Raw genomic sequence first — 21,594 nt, forward strand, 5'->3', positions numbered from 1 at the left:
CAATTCTCCTACCAGTGCCAAAGGAAATCTGGGAACTTCATTGCTACCCTTGTCCCCACTGACATTTTCGTGACTTCCAAGAGGGAGATTGTAGCTGAGAACTGGTTATTACATGGTGGGGAAAAAAAGCAAAGTCATTTAAAATAAATTTTGTTATGTTTTCATTTCAGAATAAATGTAAATTTGCACCAGAATTGATGTGGAATGAGACTTACAAATGTGTTGGTACAAGGCTGCACATGAGGTAGTCACAGATGATTGATACAATGACTGATACTATAATTTAGCTTTTTATGCAGTTTAAATGAGCACTCAATTCTGTACCCTTTAATCACAAAGTGGCATTTCATCTCAGGAGTAGCCAGCTATAGTTCAATAAAAGAAAGGCTGCCCAACAGGAATAGGCAAAGTAGGCTGAGGCCTCCAAAAGAACCAAGATCAAAAACATTATTTGAAAAATGAAATATTAATATGGGCAAGATTTCCAACTAAATGTTTCCTTTGGTATTTGTTCAAGTGAATGTTATACCTCTAGTGGCAGCAGAAGTGAATTATTTAGCATAATGACGATGGAAAATTCAGACTACAGTTAAGGAGTTTCTACATCTTGGCTATAGGTGCGTACATACAAAAATGTGTGTCGGTTTTGAAAAATGAAACCTTAAATCCCCCTGTCAATAATTGACATTGCTCAGAGCCTGAAAGTGGAACAAGAGAAGATGAGCAAGCCTTTCCAAGTTAAATATGGTGATTTGCCCAAGTAAAATGACAGAACTGAGGCTTCCACACAGGGTTGGGATGCACCCGTGGCTGGGCTGAAGCGATGGGTTCTGGCCACTACCTCCCCTCAAAGGAGAGCTTGTTATAAAAATGCAAATGTGCAGCCTGTCCCTGCAGGCAGGAGGGAAGGCAGTGTGTACACTCCAGCTGTTCTGAGAGGGAGGCACACACACAGCAGGCCTGGGTGAGGCTGTGACAGTGCTGAGAGTCAGGCTGTGGACACGTGTCTCCTCCCAAATGCAGCTCTGTTGACAGCACAGTCCTCCCCCAGTCTGCCCAGAGGCTGGTGAGCATTGCCCAGCAATAAGTTACCACCCCTCTGATCTGGATATACTTGTTTGAACACTCCTTAACCTATTTCAGAAAAAAAATCTGCTGGGCCAGCAAACTCTTCTTACTTAAAATGTCAGGCCATGGTTGCACAGACATTTTTTCCCCCCTACAAAGCAACCTCCATCCATTTCTACTCCCTTTCTTTGGGTCTGTTTTGGCTCTGCATTTCCCACCCCACAGGTCTATGCACTATTTTGTCTATTTCTATAAACCTAAGTTGTTGTTGGGGTTTTTTCCTAAGTTTGATTCCCCCAACACTCTTCATTCTCTTAATTAAATGTTACAGTCTGTGCCAACACATCAGAGGGGTTGGAAAAAATCACCAGAAGGTTCCCTACATCATCTTTGTCTTCAGAATAAATGTCTTGAGGAAACCATGGTCTAACACTCCCTAATCCTCTTTTGGGTTTGGCCTTTGGTAATTTACATGACCCTGGTTATTTTACAATCACAGAAACCATGATCTTAACCTCTTCTTAGTGTGACTTCCTCAAGATCCACCAAACCTGGCAGAATCTACACAAAGGGGGTTTTGGCCTGGGCCTTCACACAAGCAGTTCAGGCTGTTCACGAGGGAAACCCTCCCATGCACAGTTTGGAATATGCCCAAGGCAGGTTTCTTCTAATGCCTGGAGGCAAAGGGGTCACTGTAATACCAGATGGAGAAATAAACCCTAACCAGTGTGTGTGCAAATCAGGCACAGGTAGGATCTGCATGTCCTCCTTGAGCCAGAGCAGGTAGATTATCTGCACTCTAAGCTTCTCAGTCGTTGGTGGCAGCAAAGCCCAAATCCAGAAGCATTTTGAATTCCAGGTCAGAGATCAACTCCAGCCCAGTTGCCTCCTGGTCTCTCTTTTCTGCAGCATGTTTGGAACATGTCAAAAGCTGCACAAACTAAACACAAGACCATCTGCTTAGCAGCAACAGCAGCTCCTTGTCCTCGACTACTAGCCTTAGAAAATCCCTTGTCTTGGTCCTGCTGACCACACTAAAGAACGAGTTCAGCAGGAAGGACAAGTGCTCTCCAGAGTAATTCCCAGCAGAACTCCACGAGGAAGCCTGGAGCCTGCCTTGGCGCCATGCTCAAGAAACAGAGTGTGCAGTGTGGAGAGCCCTTCAGAGAGCAGCCAGGACCAGAGGGGGAAGGACAAACGGTACCTGCAGCAGCTTTTAGCAGCAAATCCAAATATCAGGGCAGGCGTTTGCTGAGGCGATAGCAAAGCTGCTGGTGAGGCTGCCCTGCCTCCCCTCCCTGCAGCTGCACAAAGACTCAGTAAGTCACACGCAGAGAATGCTTGAGCAGTGGAGGTGCAAAATGGAGCGTATTAACTGAAGCTTTTAATAAGATTTTGATAACAATGATTTTTATGTTAATCTCTAAAGAGTTTGCTTTTGTAACATATAACTGATAAGCATATAATCTAGTTTTAATTTAATCTCTGCAGGTGTTTCCCGATGGTAAATGTTAAATTTTTATTGCTTCCTTAGGCAGTAATAATAGGAGAAATATCTGTAGGGCTCCCACCATCCATTTGTATGCAGATAGCATCATATTTTATAATAGCTGTAAATCTGACAGGATAGACTCTTACTGTTGAGATGATATTATAAATATGTGTCAACACTGAATAAACATCTTTGAAAGGAAAATAAAATGGAGTTGTTATTAGAGGTCTAATGAAACAACCATAACTGCTTATTTATAAGAGATGTATGTGCACATCCTTGGAAAAAAGTAGAGCCCATGCTGGGTTTGCAGCTTTCTGATGAGCAGGACATGGAGATTCTCAGCAGGGTCCTGCAGACAATGCAGAAATAGATCCTACACTTCATAAAGATGATGACTGTCTATAAACCTCTAAATGTTTGTTCTCTCTGAGGTTTCAAAATGATTATAAATACCACAGTGTCTAAGACTCAATTATGGCTTCTTTCATACAGTTTAGGAGCACAGCACGTCCGGAGCTCCCACATGAAGAACCATAAGACACCAAGTACAAGGAAGTGAACCCTCATGCCTGTCTGAAGCATAATGCAAACACATTTTGGGCAAAATTCACTCAGTATGAGACCTGAAAGGGACTTGATTCCTTAGATCTTACACTTAGCCTTTTTCACTGAGCGTGCATGAAACCTGCCCTTGTTTATACTGAGTATTTTAAAGCCAGCAATATTTTAGGATGTATTTTCCTCAAATAATTTTATCTGTTCTGCAGCAAATGTGGCTCTCTGGCATGCTGTGCTCACTGTGTCCATAGGCACACCTCAGGGACCCAGCAGCACAGGCAGAGAGCTGAGCTAAAAGATTCCTAAGATGGAACTGGCTTGGCTCCAGCCAGTGGAGAGCATGGGCAGAGAGAGCTTCGAGCTGTCTTTAACTCTCCTGTAGAGGCATGCCCTGGAAAGGATTACACTTTAACAGAAGTCTAGATATTTCCTCAACGGTGCTGTGATATGTGGCTCCCAAGGTCCACGTCATTAGTCATAAAAACAAACAGTCTAACCTCTGAAACAAAAAATACACATGAGTTCGTCTAAGTCCCCAGTGACAGGGAATGGGAATACAGCTTGCTGCCACTGGAGGGGGAAAATTTGAAAACCTGCCACATAAGCAAGTCAAAAAAAAAAAAAACAAACACTTTTGCCAGTGAATTAAAGTTACAAGAAACAGCTTGGACAATTTAGGTTCTTTAGGGTGGTAGTTTAAATGCAGTATTGTTTCTTCTGCTAGTCTTTAAAAGTGAAAAAATATTTGTTATGGAGACTTTTTAATAAATTGGTAGCAATTAGAAAGAAAACTCCAATCATTTTCTACAGAAAGACAGCATGAGTGCAAATGGAAAGGCAGACATGCCACTCCCTTTTGTCAGTTAATTCAAAGCCAAAGAGGATCTGCCACATTGTGCCATGGAGAGGGGAACTGTCAAAAAAACCAAAACATGACATTAAGAATACTGATTAGTAAGAATTAAATGCATTACAAGCTATAGGTAAGATTCAGATATATAAAGAGTTTAGCTCTCTCCTATCTGCTTGCTTGTTGTTTTCACATCAGATTTTGTAAACATACAATTTAATCCATGTGACTTCTTCAAACTGAGGATTCTTAAAAGGAGGCCCCTCATGTTTGTAGTCAGCCTCTGCAACTGCACAGTGCCAGTGTCCCAGGCCCACCGGGCTAGTGCTGAATACAGCACCCAAGCATGGTACCCTCTGTTATAAATGCTACACCATGGCCTTGTGCCACGACAGATAAAGTGGAATATTTTGCTAATCAAGTGTGCAAAGTGACAGGAGTCAGGCATAATGCTGTGTTTCTCACAACTTAGGTAAATCTTTTCCCTGATAAATGAGTTGTGAATCTTCCATATGAAGTATTTAAACAGATGGAAAATCACCACAGCAACCAAAACCACCACAGAGTCATTCAGGAGCATTTCATCTCTGCACACTCCACTGTCAGGTTTCATGCTATAAGGAGGCAATATTTTATGTAACAGAACACCAGCCAATGCTTCTAAGTAACTCACAGCAGTTCCTAAGGTAGGTAAAAAATCAGAGGACCAATTATAAGCTGCAGGAACAGCATTTTTTTACACCTTGGTTCACACTTAAGGTGACCTGACAAACTTGTTGCAGATACTTCACTGCATCAGATGACTCTGCTCCTTTGCATTTGTACTTGTGTTGTCTTCGTCCATTTTCTCCTCTCATCTTTTCTCTGCTCTACCGGCATCAAAACAAGGAATGTAACCTCAGCCTCCCTCTAATTGCAGAAATAATTGGTTATTCGGGCAGAATAAAGCAACCCAAAAAGGAGAAGGCAAAAGAACCAATGACCTAACGATAAAGGAGAGAACTTGGCGCAGATGTGAGACTCTCTGGGTTACTGCCGCACCAGGCAGCAGTCTCCATGTCCCCGAGCAGCCTTCCCGGAGTAGCCGGCGCTGAGCACCCTCTCTCGCCCTCTCCGTGGTTTCGCACCCCGGGGGCAGCGGGGCACGGCAGGAGCAGCGGGACGGGGCCGAGCCAGGCTCGGTGAGTGCAACCAAACAGCTCTGGGATGTTTCTGTGCTGGTTCAGCAGCCATGGCACGCCCGTACCTTTGGGAATGTCTGGGGTGGCGGAGTCCCTCCCAAGGGAGCGTCACTGCACAATGGTCAGGGACGCGGCTTTGGGCTCTCGGAGGCACCAGCAGCCAGGACAGAACACTGCCGGGTCCTGCTCACACCCCTACAAGCTTTCTCCTTTAATTGCACTTAGAATAGGGCTTTTGGAAATCACAAAACAACCTGGACACTGTGACCCATGGGCAGGAAAGGAAGGAGACCTGATTTTCAACAGGTGGATGCAAACCTTATCAAATGTGACAGACAAAAGTTGGATCCTGGGAAGCTTACAGAGGCAGACATAACACGTGCTTTTAGAGAATCTGAACTTTCTTTGTAAATGAACTGGATGAACTGGAAAATACCAATTTGTCTAATTAATGTGCTTTTAAGTCTAGCCATTTGAGATTATGTTTTTATTTGATCATTCTGTTTGTTATTAATTTGAATATCTCTGAAGCATGTTTATGTCTGCTGCTTCTTCTGAGACAGGTTGCCAAAATGAGAAACACCCTCTATTGGATTAATACTCAGTGAAATCATAATAATTTTCTGAAATCCTGAAAGGCTGAAGTCGTTAATCTTTTTAAAAACAAGAATTCCAGTTTATTTTTAAACATGTAAAAATCTGAACTGATTTACACTCATCAAGAAACAAAATATTTTGCCAGTTTTCACTACATACATTTTTAGAAATTCTGACAAGATTATGTTTCTCTATATAATCACTTAACAATATTATGTAATTTGGGGCTGAAAGACTGAACTTCTTAATGAACCATTAGATCTGCAGAAAAAGGCGAGTGCTAATACACACACCTTGCCAAAGTTGCAAAATATATTTTTTAGAATTTCTTTATTTAATGTCTTCCATGATTTTAAATATATTACTTCCTGTTCTGGATTGTTTCATTGTTATTGTGAAACACACATGGCTGCTGTGTTTATTTCACCACGGACGTGTGTTCATTTCACTGAAGGATAAAGCTTGGTAATGGGTAAAAGATTTTGCAATCCTGTACTGGGTGGCTCAATGTAAACCTTAATTATCCACTTGACTTGCAACAAAAACATTTGGCTGTACTAAAGATCTTGAAGTTTGGGATGATACTGGGTGGTGATCACACTTGGATTTGTTTGTATTATACAGAGGGGAAGTTGGGGGGAAAAAACAAGGGAGGATGATATAGTGGATAATGCATAGTACAAGCAGAAGTCCACAAACAGCCTAACTGAATGAAAGCACATTAAGTAAATAAGAAGAAAAAGAACAAAGCTACGAGCATGGAAGTGTTTACAGGGACGGCGTGTCCCATTTAAGCCGTGCTGCTGGGTGAGCGGGCGGTCACGCCTGGATGTTCGCTCGCTAACCCTTCTGTTCTGGCTCAGCCCGGGGGTGACACTCGCCGACCGTTCCAGCGGGGACGGCATCGAGGTGAGCCCGAGCTGCTCTGCGACCCGCAGGGCAGAGCACACGGCGGCTCCGAGCGCAGCGGGAGCCGGGAGCGGGGCAGGAACCCCTCCGGGACGGGGCCGGACCTCGGGAACCGTGCCGTGAGGTGCAGTATTATTAAAAACACCTCCCCGCAGGTGCGAAGCGCCTGGCCGGCCGCTGCCCAGGGAGCCGGCGGGGCTGCCGGGCGAGGGAAGCAGCGCCGAACGCCGCGGTACCGAGCCCGCCGGAGCCCGGCGTGCCCGGGGAGCCCCGACATGGCGGCGGGGGCGGGCGGCGGGCGGGGCGGTGACGCGGCGGCGGCGGCCGGTCGGTCCCAGCAGCCCCAGCGCTGCCCGCAGTGACGGGCGGACAAAGGGGCGCCGCGCCAGCCCGCACCAGCGGCCCCGGGCGGGTGAGTCGGGGCGGGGGGCGACAGCGGGCACGGGGCGGAAGAGCGGAGCGACACCCGCGGCCCGGCCTGGCCCGTCCTGGGCCGCGCGGCCCCGCGGGCCGGGCCTGCCGCCCCTGCCCTCCGCAGGCCCTGCGGGAGCGCGGCGGGGCCGGGCCGGGACGGGGAGCGGGGCGGTGGCCGCGCTCCGAGGCCCCGGCACGGCGCCGCTTCCCCGCGGGGCCGGGGCTCACTGCGGGCGGTGCGGGGCCGGCCGCGGGGCCGGGGGTCGCTCCGAGGGGCGGCGGTGCAGAGCCGGGGCCGGGCCGGGGGCGGTGCGGTGGGGCCGGGCCGGCTGCGGGAGGCGCCGTTATCGCGCAGCTGCCTCTGCCCGTATCGCTGCTGCTCCTCGCTGGAGAACAAAGAGGATCAATTAAGAGTGTGCAATTACCGCCGTGCCCTGCCGGCAGTAGGCACGGCTCGGAACGCCTTTGCTCCCGTCGCTCTCCCGGGGAAGAGTGCTCCCCTCTGTTAAGCCGAGGCGGTTTGGGACCCCGCAGCGCTAATCAGCGCAACACACGTTTAAAAACCAGCCAGTTTAGTGCATTAAACACAAATTTAAAGTGGGGAAATAGAGACTGAAGCACATGTGCCCTTGAATGTCTTCTCTAGGATCCTTGTGAGCCTGTAGCAGAATGGATCAGAAGCGATGCACAGCAGTTACTTAATTTTTCACTGCTTTTCGTGCCTCTTAGTTGTATTTGAAGATTTCCTTTTGTTAGTCACCTTTTCAGCATTTAAAACAATAATGTGGTCCTAATAAATTTTGCTGTCAGTGTCAGCATGATTTATGTGTGTGGTCATCCATGCTAATAGTTAATGCTCTGAGACTATTTCATTTTACAGCATCCTGGACACAGTTACTGGTGACATTTCTCATCATCCCGTGAAGGGGTAAACAGTAGCAGTTTTGCAAAGTATCAGAGCAGTTCTGCGGGTTCAAAGGGGACCTTCCGCCTACTGAAATACTTTGTAGAGTGTGTGCACCTTCATAGATCAGCAAATTGAGGTGAGGTTAACCAACTTGCTCAAGGTCATGGAGTGTCAGTGACAGAGTTAGCAACAATGGAATCCAGCCATCCTGGCTGCTGGCTCTGTGCTCTCATCATTGGGTGACGCTCCCAAATAATTGCAGGTAGTTTAAACATTGGTTTGCGTAAGTGCACGGTGAGGCCTTCAAAACATTTTGAAGAAACAAAATGTTTATGGTGTGCTTCAGATCCCATGCTATATTTGTATGTAGCTTAAAGTGATTGCTCAGCTTAGCATAGGAGGGAATTTTGAAGAAGACTTTGTGGTTTATTTGGTAAATATGTGCCCAGAAAGCATCAGTTTTACTGAGCATAAAGTGTAGAAAGACTTGTGTAGATTTAGGAGGTAGATCATGAGATGTAACAAAAGTAGATTACACTGTAATTAGGCAACTTTTAAAGCAGCAGTGTGGAGGCATGACTGTCAAGAGGTTTTCTCCTGAATGAAGTGTTTACCCGATGACATTCTGTAGAGTTATTTGCAGTTGTTTTGAAGAAAAACAACCAACAAATGCCCTGGGAAGCCATGGTGAGGAGACTGTTGGAAGTTAAAATGGGAACAAAAAAGTTCCTTAGTTGATTTATTTATTCAACAGATACTTGTTAAGTAAAAACAAATCACAATGGATGTTATTTCTGACCCTGGAGAGAAGTTACGTTTCGCTTCATGTTTTTCTCTGTCAAGTTAAATTTATGAAGAAAGGGAATTCAAAGGAAACACTGGCAGATCTGTGCTATTGTGACACCAGCAGTATATATTTAGTAACTTCATGGAGGAAAGATCCCTATTGTGCTGAAAAAATACCAGTGACAATTGTTTGTCAGGACTTCAAAAGGAGCTGGGAAGTGAGCTGGCATTGTTCAGGTGTTGCATGCTGGCCCTGGCAAATGTTACCTGTGACAGATCCCTGCTCCTGTGGGAATTCCATCCTGGGAGAAGCCCATCTGTGCAGTGCAGATCACAGACATGACACCACAGATCCTGGATTGGGACAGATTTGCTTGTGCTTACCATTATGTGCTGCAAGTATTCATGGTGACTGTTGACCACAAGATTTAGTGGTTGTGGTGCAGTGAAGATGCAGAAGAGCAGGAGCTGAGTTTCTGTTCATGAACTGTCTGGGGTACGTGACCTTATTCTCACCTTTAGAGCTGCTGTGGGGTTAATCTGGGCAAAGAAGTTGTGGTGATACACACTTCCTCTGTAAAAGTGTTGGCAGCTTCTCGTTGATGGGAAATGTGTGCTGTTATCAAGAGTATCAGTACTAAACCATCACATCTCCCTACCATATGTGTGGCTTATCCATCAGTCTTTGGGAAAAGTGCTTTTACTGCTGTCATTTGGTGAGATGTCCCAGCAAAGTGACTTCTAAGCTAAAACTGTTGTCTCAAAAAGGGTGCTGGTTAGTTTGCTCAGGAATACAGAAATTTATACCTGAATGACACTGCTGTGTCAGCAAACATGTCTGCTATAGGCCTGCCAGACGTTACTTTTACAGGTTGGGGTGGTAGCTCCTCATCCAGCCAAGTTAAATAGGAAAAGGAAGCAATAATGGGATGTTCTTTTTTAAGATTGGTGGCTTTCTACATGCAGGTTGTGGAATCCTGGGAGGTTTGCACACTGTTTTCCTCAGATGTGTAACAAAAATGAGCCTGTTGGTAGGCATAGTGATCCATACCTCCTCTCATACTGAGAATTGTGGGGTTTTGGACACTGAACACTTGCCATGGACTGAGCTGAAGAAACTGAAGATGTGGGATGAAGCCAGGAATTGGAATGAAAGATGTTCAGTGTTTAAATAAAAAATGAAAGCATCAAAATCATACTGATTATTATAAATACTACTTGAACATTTTATTAAGCACAGTCATATTGTGAAGCAGTGGCTTGCTGTTGGTTTAATGGTAGCTGAAAACATTTATTTGAAAAAAATCCCTTTTGTTAATGTCAAAATTTGCCTGTCTTTCTGTTACACATGGTGTGCAAAGTGTGGATAGGTATGAGAACCAAAGATTCCAACATACTCTTATTGCATACTGCATTGAGCTAACTTTGGTATAAGAAATTTAAATAAATAATTCTTCATCTTCTGCCTATGACAAGCATGAAAGGTATTTTGTATTCCTGCGTGCTGGCAGTTTTTCCACATTAGATTTTCATATAGTCTTAATATGTTTGACTGGAACAATGAAGCTCACTTTGCAATAGTGCATGAAGTTGTTCAAGAAATAATACTTACACTTGCTGCACAAAGTCATTCCAGAGTTTGTTGATTCTACTGAAACGAAAGGGATTCACCGTAATTCCAAGAAGCACTCAGAACCCAAATTGCCACTTAGAGAGCCATTTCTTTTTCTAGACCCTTCTTAATAAGGTAACAGAACATCAGCTTGGAACACTGTCACTGGAGATTTGTTTTCAGAATATTATTAGTAGCATTTCAGTGAAGTGGAAACAAACCTGCGCTCTGAAAAGGAACTGGATCATGGGGAAAGACATTCCAGTGAGATCCATGAACTTGAATTCTACAGGAATAATTTGCTCTTTTAATAACTAAATAAATAAAATTAAAGGCTTAGTTTGTGAATAAGAATCAGAACCTGTAAACCTGATGGTATGACAGATATACTTTTGTAAACCCATGAATGTGTGTCGTGTTTCAAGTGTGGAATATGTATCTGGTGCTTGGACATGTGATCGTTGTGGTGTTTAGAATGCAGAAACAAACATTTGTTTTTGATTGTTCATAATGTTTGGGCTATTTGCTGCTAGAAATTTCAGAAGCTAAATTTTTAAAGGTGCAACTATCCAGTGTATTGAGCTGGAGAAGAGGTAGAATGTACCTTATTTTAAGAAGCTCTGTGGGAAGTGGAAATGACATCTAATGAGTCAGTAGGAACTTTTTGTCGTTTCAATACTTTTTGCTATAAAGTTAGACCTCAAAGGACACCTTCAGTTTGATAATTAATCTATAGAAGCTGCAGTAAAATATGACCTTCTTCGGGGGAGGAGAAAGACTTTGTTCTCTCTGTCGTGTGTTGAGTCAGTGGTATATGTGCTGAGGAGTCTGGCCTTAATTTTATTTTATGAATTACATTTGGGATTGTTTCTTGGTTGGGTCATTGGTTCTGGTTTTCGTTCTGGAATGTCACTCAAAATAAAACAGAACTGTGCGGGGGGTGGGTGGCAGAGGGAGAATTGTGATGATTGTACTTTGGTTAGAGGTAGTGGTGGTAGAAAATCTGTCATCTCTTAATAAAATAGTGAATCCCAAATCTGTTTGCTGTTACTCATCCCAGTCATTTTTCCATTCATTACCTGTAACTACGCAGTTGGAACAGGGAGTTTGGTTTAAACAAGGCATGTAGGTGTTCCCCATTCCTTTGTTCTGAATCCCTGGGCTTTGACATACCTGGGTGCCTAGGTGAGGAGATTCCTAACTTGTTATACCTCATCCAGGGAGGTCATCCCCACGGAAAGGTTCCTGCCCAAACAGTGACTCCTGCTGCCTCAGTGTCCTTGCGTTTCCTCATTTCTGCCCTCGTGTTTCTGATGTGTTGCTGTCCTGAGGCAAGGATGGGATTTCTTTCTGCTGTCATGGTTTGGTTTGTGTTGTAAAGACCCGGCATAAGCAGCCCTAGTCATGGGCTGGGCCCCCAAATGCTGCCATGATATACTGGAGAGGTGCTTATCCATTTATTTTGTAACAGTTTGCTAAATAGATGGAAGCCCAGTGCAAATATTTTTTTCTATTTCAGTATTTTTGAAGGAACATAAGTAGAGGTAGATTCATAATCAAGCATCGTGTTTTATATTTTTGCACCTTTGTTGACTGCCTCAGTTTAGTATAGACTTATGGAAATAATCTTCTTGCCTTTTCTCTTTTTTTCCCCTTTTTTTTCCTTTAGAATTGCCAAAATGCTTTGGAATTCTTAAACGATTCAAAAGCTGAAGTCTCTGAGGATACAAAAGCATAAGAACACAAGAAGCAGCAAGGAGGATTCAGTGCCAATGCAGCAACAAAAAAGACAGCCAGAGTTAGTGGAAGGAAATCTTCCTGTTTTTGTTTTTCCTACAGAACTTATATTTTATGCAGATGACCAGTCAACACACAAGCAGGTGTTGACTCTATATAACCCCTATGAGTTTGCCTTAAAATTCAAAGGTGGGTTTCTTAGGTTAAGTTCTATTTAAGGGCTAGTTGATGATCTTGAACAGTCCAATTATAATTCATGTAAAAATCATATCTATGACAAAACCAAACTCGTCTCTCTACATGTATCTGTTGATGACCTGGTGATGTATTAGTTCATGATTTGTTACCACTCCTGTCCTTTTCCTTGCAGTTCTTTGTACAACTCCAAATAAATATGCGGTGGTGGATGCTACTGGTGCAGTGAAGCCTCAGTGCTGTGTTGATATGTAAGTAGAAGTTGGTTGGGTTTTTTCCTAATATACAACATTTTATTATCTTAATTTCTTTTATTATTTAAGAGGTTGTAAATGGCAGCATGCATGTTATAATACATAAAGATGTGTTTCCCTAATCTCCTGTACTGGAGATATAGCCTTAGTTTTGCCTTTGGGCATAAATAAAATGCCAGTAATTCATCTTGTAATGTAGTTTGTAAACCAGGAGTGAGAGTAATATGAGCCTTCTCTGAGCACCTTTTTGTTAGAAATAACAAGAAAAGCAAAACCCCCAGGATTGAGATTTGTTTGTGAGAAATATTTGTTTGCAGATTGGCAAAATGGAAATGTCTGCAGTTCTACAGAGCACATTTTCCTGGGCCATGTAAATAAAGGTAGTTTTGCCTACCTTTCATCCTGACCACCCATCTCATTCTCAGATCTCTGTGCCTGTCCTTTATCTCTCCTGTCAGGTCTCAGCCCAGTAACTCAGAACAGAAGGAGGCTGCCTAAGTGACCACAGTAATGTGCAGGGTCTGTAGGCTGCTGAAGGCTGAAAGAGAGTAGGTGTATAAGCTAAAATAGACCAACTCTTTTTAACTTCTATTTGCCACATTATTTCTGTGCTGATGTACAGATACAGCTGAAGAAAATCTGAAGTACCTAAAAGCGCAGGCTGAACTTTTTGAATAGACATTTTCCAAACTGTAAAACACCACCTGGACTCTCTGTCTAACAAATGGCCATATACAGAAACTCTTTGTCAGAAAAATAAAAACTGTTCTTGGGAAATGGCTCTTTGTTCCTATAGACTGTTTTCCTTAGGTTCAATTTGAAAAATTCCAGGGACTCATGAAATAGAAAGGAAGTTTAGAACATGGAACTGGAAGGTTTCAGTAAGCAGGGGCAACAATGCTAAAAATGGAACTAAACTGGTCAGAATATACCAGTGTACCAGTGAGCTATTCCATTCTTCAGAAGACATTTACACAAGCTTGATTACATTTGGTTAAACAAATGTGTTTTATTAAATAAAGGAAAATAAGACAGACACATGTTCCAAGGGGATTTTTTTGTGCAGCAAAACCCCCCCATCCCACTCCAGTGGATGCTGTCTAAGGACAATGTTTACTGCTAGGATATGAGCAGTACTAAGCAAGTGTGGCCATTTGCCAGATAAACAGATATTCTACAGAGCTTCCAATTATGCAATGGTCTCTAAAAAGAAACAGGAGAATGTATCTGTTTATAAGGGTCTGCAGAAAATATCTCCTTGCTTGGCAGCAGATACATGTTCTCCTAGCTCAGTGTTATGTAAAGATTCTGTTTAGGTTGGTAGTTGGTTCCACGGCACTGGGAATAGGAGCGCCAGTTTAAAAGGAGGTGTTAAAGGAAGAAATCAGAGTTGATCTGCTGTGCTGATATGCTGAGAGCTGGATGAATTAGGGTTGTGGGGGGAAAAAGCCTTTTGTTTTTAGTGAAGGCAGTTGCCCAGCCAACACTCCACTTGCTGGAAGCTTGTCATAGGCACTGTCCTTTGCCTATGAAATGATGTAAAACATTACTGCAGCCTCTTGCTGAGGGGATGACTTGGTCTCTGTTTCTGTGTTGAATAGTCCATTCAAACCAGATACCAGTTGCAAGCACTGGCTACGTGCTAATGCTTGTAGATATCTTGATGTGATATAGTTCCTTTAAATAAGGACTGAAAAACAAAAATCCATTTCTTGCAGCATTTTAATGTATATAGTATCACAAAGATTGGTTTCTTGAAGCAATTTTAAGACTACTATTCTGTGTTTCTAAGGGTACAGTCGTTTTTTTCCCCCTCATGAGATGACAACCTTCTTTTTATGTATGTTCTTCAGATCAGCTGCTGTTATCTTAGAAACTTAGAATAACCTTTAACGAAAAACATCGGGAAAAATACTTGAAATCCTTATTTACCCTAAGAGCTGATTTACCCTAAGAGCTTCAAAACTTAAATGTTTTAGCTTTTCAATGCTAGATATGTATTCTCATGATGAATCACAAATGCAGAGAGGAGGCAGTTGAGCACAGCACTGCTTGGAGGTCTGTTTAGCTGTTGATCAGAGCTATTTTAAAGCTGTACTTTTTATAGGTTCCATGCTCTCAGTGGTGGGTTTCTGATTTTGAAAATCCCTGGCTGACTCTTGTCTATAGAGGGAATAGGTTTTGCTTCTGAGAAAGTAGAATTGTAAACCTTTGAGCCTGGTTTCCTGCAGAAGCTGGACTGTTGCTTGCCAAACACCTGTCCAACTCCTTTCCTTCCCGGGCCACTTCAGTCCCCTCAGTCCTTTTAAAATCACTGGCCAGCATCAAGCAACTTTGATACAGGAGGAGGAGGCATCTTTCAGGTCATTGATGTTTCATCAATTGGCAGCAGGGGCAGATGGGCTTGGGATAGAGACTTAACTGTCCTGTTTTGCCAGGAGCATTTGTATTTGGGAATTAAAGCAAACATAAGGAGGGGAGAGAGGAAGTAAGGTAAGTCTTCAAGAACATGGAGTGGTGGAGGAGGTAATGGAGGTCTGGATTATTTTAGTTTATCTGGGGGAGGGGGGACAGAGGGCAGACTTTGTGATATAGAATGTAATTCCACAACAGGCATGCTTCTTAGTAGTTCATCTGTTTGAAAATGTTGTTTTTCTACAGTGTGATTCGTCACAGAGACGTTCGGGCTTCTTACTATGGTGTCATAGATAAATTCCGTCTCCAAGTGTCTGAGCAGAGCCAGAGGAAAGCATTAGGGAAAAAGGAAATTATTGCTACTCTGCTTCCATCTGCAAAGGAACAACAACAACAAAAGGAAGAGGAGGAAAAACGAATAAAAGAACACCTGGCTGAAAGTGTCTTTTTTGAGCAGACTTTGTGTCAACCAGGTAGCTGAAATCTTTTTCCACTCTGATGTTCTGAATCAGTTTTGAATAGCTCAAGTAACTAGACTTAAAACATTTTTTTAAATATAAACAGAAATACATTTAAAAATAATTCATTTTGCTTACCTGTAAGACTGCTGTCTTTATCACTTGAGAATGACATTATACAAGAGCCCAAACTGTGGCTATTCTGTTTATGCTGTCTTGATGAATCAAGACCCTTTGCCGCCCTGTATTTGTATGTCATAACTTTGGAGAGTGCATCCACTGTTCCTCTGGAGCAGGAGTTCTCATACAGACAATGGGAATTTATCTGTGAAAGGATGCTAGTTAGTTTTTCCCTTGGGCTCTTTCAAAACATATGCCCCTTGTGAGTTTGCTCCAAACCTTTAATCCCCCATTTCCTGATGAGCAGGAAATAAAGCCAGAACATCTTCTAAAGTGCTCCTTGTTCTGTGCCCTGTCCTTTGTCTGTCCCACAAGAGCACAGTTGGTGGCTGAAAACTCTGTGTGTTTCATACACACAGTGAGGAAGTGAATCAACAGTCTTGAAAACCTGGGCCAGACAGTTAAATTGAAGGGATAGGATATAAAGTGTCAAGTTGTACCTGAAACGAATCTAAACTGATTCTTGATGGTCTACATTCTTCTTACTTTTACTGATTCATACTGAAATGTTCTTGTCACTGTTATATTGTTCAGGACAACAAAAACCAATTGCAGAAAATAGATGGATCTCCTTGAGATTATTCATGTTGTTAAAATGGATGTTTCACTATTTATACTGAGTTTGTTGGCTGGTGAAACATTTTATTAAAAAAACCCCTCATAATAGATATTAGTAGGATACACAGTTAAAGCAAACCTACAAAGGTCTCTGGGCTCACAGAACAAAATGTTCCTGTGATAGCTGATCCAGGACAGAGGGTCTGAGCCACCCTGAACAATCTGATACTGGTCTTATTCCAAATGCCTTTCTCTGCTTAGAGCACTCATTGACTGAGGTATATTTCAGTGTGTCATGGGTAGGTTTATTAGCCCCTATTTCCTGTTTTCATCTGGTTTTAATAGTTTTTAACTTCTATCAGAGCAGTCCTTTTTTTCCTCCCTCTCTAAAGGTCACAACAAAAGAAGAAGCAGTAAACAAAGAAACTGCAGTTTTGCAACCTGCAACCTGGAAATAAGAGATTAATGGAATTAAAATAGAGCACATAATGCTAGTTGCTGAGGATAGGAGAAGTTGATAAAAACATTGGCTATTTTCCAATGGGTCTTAAGGATTTGGTCAGAGGTGTTCAGCTAACATGTTAACAGCTCTTTTCAAAGATGACACAGTGGGCCTTTGAGTGGGTTCCAGCTGTTAAAGTGCAGGACAGTAAACACTATGAAGGACTCTTTATTTTCTTATTCTGATAATACTGGACTGTCAGAGTGGTTCACTCTCACAGTTTTTAAAGATTCAAATTTGACTTATTTGTGGCATCTAAACTGACTGGCTCAGGTATAGCCCTTGAATCCTGTAAAGAATGAAGGGGAGCTCATCTGGCCCAAGAACCTGTGCTCCTGCTGCAGGCAGGTTTTCTTCAGGAGGTGTGAGCAGTTTCTTGCCTATGCAGGTCTTTTGGGTGCTCTAACTGCTTTTTTACTGATCACTGATGGAACATATCAAGGAATGGAGTCAGGATGCACAGGGAAACCTTAAGCATTGCTGAGACATCCAGCTGTCCTGAGTGTGTATATATAGCAACTGGGCCTGGCAGGCTCTGTTCCTCCAGAAGGGAGTGGTTTGGGAAGTCATGTGAAAACAAGTTCCAGCATCAGAACAGGGAGCAGCCTCCTCCGCTGCAGAATGCAGAAGGTTTAGAAGGGTGGGTTTAAGACTTGGCTTCCACCCCCTGCAAACTCCAGAGCAAAAAGGAAAATCTGAGGATATTTCAGCTCCCATGTACTGCAGGTGTTTTTGCAGAATATTTAATGTTTCTATTATTTAGATCTTCCTTGCAATTGGTGCTGTCTTGCTTTTTCAGAAAACAGAACTGCCTCGTCGGGACCTAGTTTACTCACAGTCTTCCTTGGAGTGGTGTGTGTTGCAGCACTAATGCTACCTACATTGGGGGAAATGGAATCCCTGGTGCCTCTCTACCTCCACTTAAGTGTGAATCAAAAGTTAGTAGCTGCTTATGTTTTAGGTAAGTACTTTGGATTTTAGAAACATTTTCCTGCAAATTCTATGAGTACGGAAAACTTCACCTGTCTTTGCCAGCGGCCTCGGGAAACTGCAAGGAAACAAAGCACCACATTAGGTTTTGTTTTGCAACTCAGCTTACATCTTAACTTGTAGCTATGGTGATAGCAGGGTAGATTAGTTATTGTGAGTGTTTTAGACCAGATTTGAGTTGATACCTATTGCACACAGGCCCCTACATGCTAATTTCAGCTTTATTTGATGATGGGCCAGTAACAGTCATCTGCCAACACACCTGAATGGAATGTGCTGTTTCTTACTCTTGCATTGCAATAGTTACTCTTTTGCAGAATGTAGAATGTGTTGTTGTGTTTTTCTCCAGCCCCCTGTGAGCTGCTTTTTAAGGCCTTATTCTCAGTACCTGTTTAATAAGGAGTTGATATATGTAGCAATAAGTTGTTGTAAACTCTGAGACCACTGCCATCCGCACTTCTTCCTGATTTGTAACTTGCTCCTGCATTAGCTAGCATAGATGAGTTGCACATTTCATTTGTTGTGACTATTTCTCTATAACTGTTTCAGATTTGAAGAACAGTCACACTAAACTCAGTTCTCCTCTCCCACTACCTGGCAGAAATGAGGATTTAAAGGAAAGAGCTAGGCAGCTCCAAACTGATAGCTAGAGGTGAGGTAGTGATGGGGAAAGGTGCAAGTTCTTGATGGTTCGTGCACACTCTGCTGACTCACAAAGGTCCATCTGCTGAAGTGGTTTGAAATCTCACTTGTGGCTCTTTGCCCAAGCTGATGCTGATGGATTCTCAGATCAGGACCATGCAGTAATCCTCACTTTGTTTTTATCTCTGCTTTTGAAAATTACTCCAGGTTCTGCTGGTGTCAGCTGTAGTTTTAAGCCTTTTGACTTTATACATTTGCAAGAGCTGAACCTGTTTCTAGATTCCTTATGAAGTTTTGAGAGGTTTTGGCTTCTTTTCTGGCAGTGCTTTTAGTGTTCATGGACAGATTCTTTTGTGTGCAGCTCTTGCTCGTGTAGAAAGTCAATTGCTCTTGAGAAGTTGAAACCACTTTGTTCCACAAGGAAGTACAACTGGATTGTGGAGCATTTAATTGGAAAGGGTTGTTATACCACACCAACAGCACTGTAGGATATTTGAGAAGTATCTGATTTACAGAAATGAGTTAAACCCCTTATTGTCTGCAAGCCCCTGTACAAGTGGTGCAGGCTGTTCTCCAGAAGCCTCTGCTGTTCCTCTGAGGTGATGGAATTGATCCAGGCTAAGGATCCAGCAGCTGTGGGAGCACTGATTGTCTGAATCAGTACAGACCTTGATAAATAGCTGAGCTGTAGTTCCTCTGTAAGGGATAAATTGCTGATCTAATGGAGGACAGTGCTTCTGCCTTCACCATCTCCATAAAGTAGCCAAATTCCATCAGTATGGAGTGTCAGGAGATAAAACAGTCTCAGAAATGTCTTTATCCATGGTGAGATCTGTAGGTTTTAGCTGAGCTTTCTGCAGTGAAAAGCTGTTACAGTGACATCATCTGAGCCTGCAAGAAAGTGAGAAGGCTCAAGAACTGATAAATTGTTATTTTGATGTTACATAAGGCTGGACTTCAGGGAGTCCCCTATGTTCTTCCACCTGCCTCACCTTGTGCAATAACCCATGGCTAAAAACTGCAGATTTGTACTTTTTCCTGTATCAGCATATAATTAAAATGAACTTTTCAGTGTGTCATGGGTAGGTTTATTAGCCCCTATTTACTGTTTTCATCTGGTTTTAATAGTTTTTAACCTCTATCAGAGCAGTCCTTTTTTTCCTCCCTCTCTAAAGGTCACAACAATGAGTCTGTTGAAAGCTCCCTCTGCAAACTGACAAGGAAGCTTAACATCTTTGTTAAAACTGGTCTTTGATCAGTTATTATTCAGTGCAGAAAAAAAGCCTTGGAGCCTTCAAGTGATCTGCCTTACTGATGATTCAGCATTTGAATTCTACACTGCCCATAACTGGCCCCCATGAGGAGTGGGGTTTGGTGTTGCAGTTACCCCAGTCAAAAGTTCAATGTTAAGATTTTCAGTAGAGAGGTCAATAATTGTTTGGAGTATTTCTACCTTCTTTGACATTCAGTTTTTAGGTGCACCACATGTCAGCGTTGATTTTTGACTATGTCAAAATTTGGAGTGATACTTGTAATATTTAAATGTGTATATAAATGCATTCTGCATGCATTTGTGTACTTCTGCCATATTTTCTGGCCTGTGACAGGGTAAACTCTTTATTTTAAATGTTTTACTTCGAGTGAAATAGAAGTGTTTAGTTCTTAATTCTTGTCTTTCAGGTCTCATCACCATGGTTATTTTGAGAACATGAGCAATGAGTTCATAGGATGTCAAACACCTTACTGTATATTCACATCATGAATGTGGACTGCCTTTTACTCCCATTTGGCTCATTAAGATGCTAGCAAAACTGTTCAGTGATTTAAGATACCTTCAGAAGTGTAATATATTTTAACTGTGTATAATAAATGAAAGACTCAAAGCACTTGGCGGTGCTTCTGTAACAGACAGCTATGAAATGTTCAGTGATACCTGTGAAAATAATTTGAAAAAACTTTTATATCTATGCCTACTGTAAAAAATCCTTATTAAAACAACATTTGTTATTTTTAGTCTATGTTCACATCAGTGTGTGATCACCATAAAAGCAAACTGTCTTCTGTAAAAACGCTCATTTGGTTTGTGGTTGTACCTGCTGAGGCTGGCACATAACACTTCTGTATATACATACCAGAGGGGTGAGAGTCGTGACTGATCACTGAAGAAAATGAAAAATTCCATCAGTGGAACTATGAAATAAACCATGAATTTTAGGTGAAGAAGTAATTCTCAAATTTCTGACTTCATCATTACCAATATATCGTTGAGTGCTCATTTTCTTACCTGGGGAAATAATTTCTTGCAACAGTCATTTTGTACCACAATTACTAGACAATAAAACCAAGTTCTGTAATCAGATCCTTCATTTCATAGGGATGCATGGAAGTGGCATTAATGGAAGCTGTACTAATACAAAATTAATCATTTTCTCTATTTTAGAGACCAAACTAAGTGAAATAGCAAAGACATTCTCTACATCCCTCCCCCCACAGCTACCACAGGAACTTCTTTTCTATCAGAAATTCCTGCTTAAATGCCAGTTTCATATTTGAGGTGAACATTAATCTTGTTTCATACAACAAGTATTTCCCTTTATTTGACATTTCATTGTCGAGATGTTAATTCTAAAAGGGCAGCTATTACTGCGTTGGATTCATACAGACAAATCTTTGTTTGTAAGAAGTCTATAGAGTATGCTCTGAAATGAATAATAAAGTTTGAAAATCAAACCTTTCCCCCTGCATGTTTTGGGTCACTTTTCTGCTTATGCATGGAAATACAAAGAAACCATGCAAAAAAGTGTTTCTTAAAAAAAAAAAAAAAAAAAAAAAAAGGAGAAAGAGAAGTTGAAAAAAGTTGTGAACCTCTACATTTTTCTTATACAATGCTACTCCAGTTTGATTCTTGGAAGAACTGGGATTGTGTCATCCATCGATCAGCATCAGATGATAAAGTCAAACATTAACATTCACAAAGAAAAAAACCCAGAAAGGTTCCCAGCTGGTTTACAAGGCTGTGTGCCAGAGCCTGCTGCAGGCACAGTGCTTCCTCCAACACTGAGCTTGTGGCTGGGTCAGTGTTTTCCTGCCCCTGCAGGGATCTGTTCTTGTAGCTTCACTGTTCCCCAGTACCTACACTGTGAATTCTGATTTTCAGCAGATGGTTTAACCTGCTGCTGCCTGGGAAAGGTGAGGGAGTGGAACAGAAGTTGGGGAGATGAAAGTGCCACGAGCTACCTTATCTTAGCACCCAACAGCCAGGCTAAACATTTTGTTGTGCCCAAGC

The 21,594-nt window shown here is 42.4% G+C and overlaps 1 protein-coding gene across 2 annotated transcripts; it reads left to right on the forward strand.

Moving 5' to 3' along the window:
• The first annotated feature begins 6,956 nt into the window (after positions 1-6,956).
• Positions 6,957-21,044, forward strand: MOSPD1 (motile sperm domain containing 1). Of its 2 annotated transcripts, none has more exons than XM_030228853.2 (6): positions 6,957-7,070; positions 12,047-12,303; positions 12,485-12,560; positions 15,225-15,451; positions 17,476-17,637; positions 19,989-21,044. In XM_030228853.2, the coding sequence occupies exons 2-6, from the start codon at positions 12,150-12,152 to the stop codon at positions 20,018-20,020; spliced, it is 651 nt and encodes a 216-aa protein (XP_030084713.1). In that variant the 5' UTR covers positions 6,957-7,070; positions 12,047-12,149; the 3' UTR covers positions 20,021-21,044. The 2 variants fall into 2 exon arrangements, with proteins under 2 accessions (XP_030084713.1, XP_050830242.1); XM_050974285.1 differs by lacking the exon at positions 19,989-21,044 and adding an exon at positions 19,484-19,900.
• The last annotated feature ends 550 nt before the right edge of the window (positions 21,045-21,594 follow it).

The sequence above is a fragment of the Serinus canaria genome, chromosome 4A, assembly GCF_022539315.1.
Source record: "Serinus canaria isolate serCan28SL12 chromosome 4A, serCan2020, whole genome shotgun sequence".
NCBI classification, from domain to species: Eukaryota; Metazoa; Chordata; class Aves; order Passeriformes; family Fringillidae; genus Serinus; species Serinus canaria.

Bases quoted from the DNA above. Each gene is read 5' to 3' on its own strand.
- MOSPD1 (XM_050974285.1), top strand. From the start codon at position 12,150: ATGCAGCAACAAAAAAGACAGCCAGAGTTAGTGGAAGGAAATCTTCCT. The intron at 12,304-12,484 runs GTGGGTTTCTTA...TTTTCCTTGCAG, and splicing joins GTTTGCCTTAAAATTCAAAG to TTCTTTGTACAACTCCAAAT. The intron at 12,561-15,224 runs GTAAGTAGAAGT...GTTTTTCTACAG, and splicing joins CCTCAGTGCTGTGTTGATAT to TGTGATTCGTCACAGAGACG.